Below are 2,781 nucleotides of genomic sequence, written 5' to 3' on the forward strand. Positions count from 1 at the left end.
ATGCAGATAAAGTTGATTCTGATAGGTTTAGCGTGGCATGCATGCTTCGCAAGAGGGGCAGTGCCGGCGATCCGACCTGCGACATCGTCCGTCCCGCTCATCAGTGAGTCTGTTGGTCCTACGACTCCGTGCTAAGCGTTAACTCGGTTATCCTTGTCAAGCTTGGCCTTGTACGGGTCCACCCAATGCTGGCTTGCTGCAGCGGCGTCACTGAGAGGATGTTACCTCCAGGAGAAGGTAGCAGCCGGCTTGCCACTGACCTGGAAACACAGACATGACAGACATCAATTGAAAAAAAACTTACCTGCTCATGTGTTTCGGCTTCACCCTCACGCACGCTTGCCCGACACAGCTGGCATTTTTGACATCAGCACTGCGCCAGCCCTGGACGACCCTAATGCTCCGGCAGCAATAGAGGCTAAGGGCCTGTCACGCCGCGCGGCAAACTACCCGCCGGTGCCAGAGCTATCTTTCGCTCCCATACAGCGCCTGCTGCCCCATGCCGCCGAGTACTCTGAGGTGCACGCAGCCGTGGATGACGCCGCAGTGGACGCGGGCGTTATCAACAGCCTGCTGCAGGCAGAGGAGCCGGTGCAGCTGCAGGCGCTGCAGCAGCAGGCCCCACCGCCACGCGCTCCGCTGCGGCGACGCGCCACCGGCGCCCGCGCCGGCTTCCCCGGGCCGGCGCCCACCGCCGCTGCAGCCGCGGCGCGCGGCTCCGCCGCTGCCATCGCCGCGAGCGAGAAGCGCGCCGTCCACGTCAGCGGCGGCGTCCTCTCCGCCTACTCCCTCGACCCCGCCACCGGCGTGCGAGACGCGACCCTTGCTCAGATCCGCCTGCAAGACCTTTTCGCCCCCATCGGCTCCTCAAACTGCCGAGACGGCGTGTACGACGCGAGTGCAGTCTACGACACGCGCGCGTCGCGGTTCTACGTCGCCGCGGCGTGCGGCGGCACGGGATCTGCGCTGCTCGCCGTCTCGGCCACCTCGGAGCCTGCCAGCTACTGGTATCTGTACAACCTCAATGCGGACGGTGTCGGCACGGCGCTCGCGTGCGCGAGCGGCGAGGCCGCCCTCGCGGACTACCCCCGGCTCACCTTCAACGCAGACGCCCTCGCCGTCAGCGTCCGGACGTACTGCCCGTCGGCCGGCGGCGCCGCGGGCGCGCCCGGCGCCGGCGCGGCGCTGATGGTGCTGCCGAAGGGGCCGGCTGCCAACGGAGAGACGCGGCTGGCGTACGCTCTGTTCACCTCGCACGAGGTCGCAGCGGCGGCGAGCGCGGCGGCGGCGGCAGCGGGCGGCGAGCGGGTGGCCGCAGGGAGCGTCCTGCAGTTGGAGCCGGCGGTGCCGCAGAGCGCGGCTGACGTGAATGCTGACCACATGTACTTCGTGGCTGATGTGAGCACATGGTTGGGGGCGGTGCACTGAGTGGAGATGAAGGGCAGGGAGGCGGGTTTTCAAGGCACGAGGAGAGGGCAGGGGCGTGCCTGCCCTTCCCCTGAGACTGATGCGCAGCATGCGAGCTGGGATGTGGAGAGGGGCCGCCACTGCAGGCTGATTCAGCGTCAAGTTGGCAGCATAGGTCTAGCTAAGTGCAGATTGTCTCACTGGCAAACGCAGCCGTCGCAATCTCTGCATCCTTCGCGGCCGTCAAACCCCGCGCCACCCCTCCCTGCTGTGTCTGCCTCATGCAGCTGGCAACCCCCAAGGGCCAGCCGCGTCGCAGCTTTCTTCTGGTCTCCCTGATCAACACGGGCGCCATGTGGGGCTTCAACGGCACCGCCGGTAGCCCCGCTGCGCTGACGCCGTTCTTGGCCGCGGTGGTCGCAGACCGCGGTGCGCCTGTCACCCCACCTGCACCTGTCAAGACGATGCTGCAGCCCGAGGGAGCGCCGGCGCTGCAGGCGGCCAGCCTGCCCTCTGGCATCTGGAGCGGCCGGGTGCGCTTGTTGACACAATTCATCTGCAGTTCACACTTTGTTTTTACTTACATTGAGGAGCGCCTGTCACTGCCAGCTTTGCAACCAAGCATGCCCCTCAACAGAAGGGGCCATGGAAAGGGGCCGTAGGGCACATTGCTTCTCCTGACCACAGAGCACCACCACCTTGTTGCATCACACCTTGAATGTTAGCTATGCGTTGCGCATTGATCCGCAGGTGGCTTGGGCAGGTGGCAAGGTCTACGTGGTAGAGGAGGCCTCCAGCGACGACGCATCCCACAGCCCGACCCTTGCGTGGACCGTACTCCAGCCAACCCTGTCCGTCGCCGGCACAAGCGGCGACGCCTGCCTGGCGCCGCCAGCCTGGGGCCAAAGCTTTGACTTTGCGGTCAACAGGAGCGCCGAGTTTGGGGCGAGCACGCAGGTGGCTTGGGAGGGCTTTGTGAACAAGGCGGCAGAGGCGTCCAAGGTTGTCGACCAGGCAAGGTACTTCTGGGGCTCACGCCACCCCCGAAACCCCGGCCTCGCACCAACCTCGGATGGCGCAGTGGCTGCTGAGGCTGCAGAGGCCGACCCCGAGCTGGCAGCGCAGATGGTGAGGACCGATGTCAGCCCCTTCGTCGTGCCCTCCGAGGACGTCCCGCTTGCCGCCCCCGCGCCGCTCGGCGCAACCGCGCCGGCCGGCGCCGTGCTGCCCCTTGATGCCGCTGCCGGCGACGAAGTGAGTGCGGCGACAACCGGTTACACCAGCTACCCCTGTGCGCGAGGGAACAAGCGGTGCACGTTTTATGGGAATTACTACGGCTACAGCGGCGCTTACACGCGGTGGAACTGCTGGAGC

The 2,781-nt window shown here is 66.2% G+C and overlaps 1 protein-coding gene across 1 annotated transcript; it reads left to right on the forward strand.

Moving 5' to 3' along the window:
* MNEG_10199 (hypothetical protein) lies at nucleotides 1–2,498 on the forward strand (the record flags this gene model as incomplete). Its single annotated transcript, XM_014041330.1, has 5 exons — nucleotides 1–25; nucleotides 353–1,398; nucleotides 1,695–1,940; nucleotides 2,158–2,426; nucleotides 2,489–2,498. The coding sequence occupies 5 exons, from the start codon at nucleotides 1–3 to the stop codon at nucleotides 2,496–2,498; spliced, it is 1,596 nt and encodes a 531-aa protein (XP_013896784.1).
* Nucleotides 2,499–2,781: the final 283 nt, after the last annotated feature.

The sequence above is a fragment of the Monoraphidium neglectum genome (genome assembly GCF_000611645.1).
Source record: "Monoraphidium neglectum strain SAG 48.87 unplaced genomic scaffold scaffold02219, whole genome shotgun sequence".
NCBI lineage: Eukaryota > Viridiplantae > Chlorophyta > Chlorophyceae > Sphaeropleales > Selenastraceae > Monoraphidium > Monoraphidium neglectum.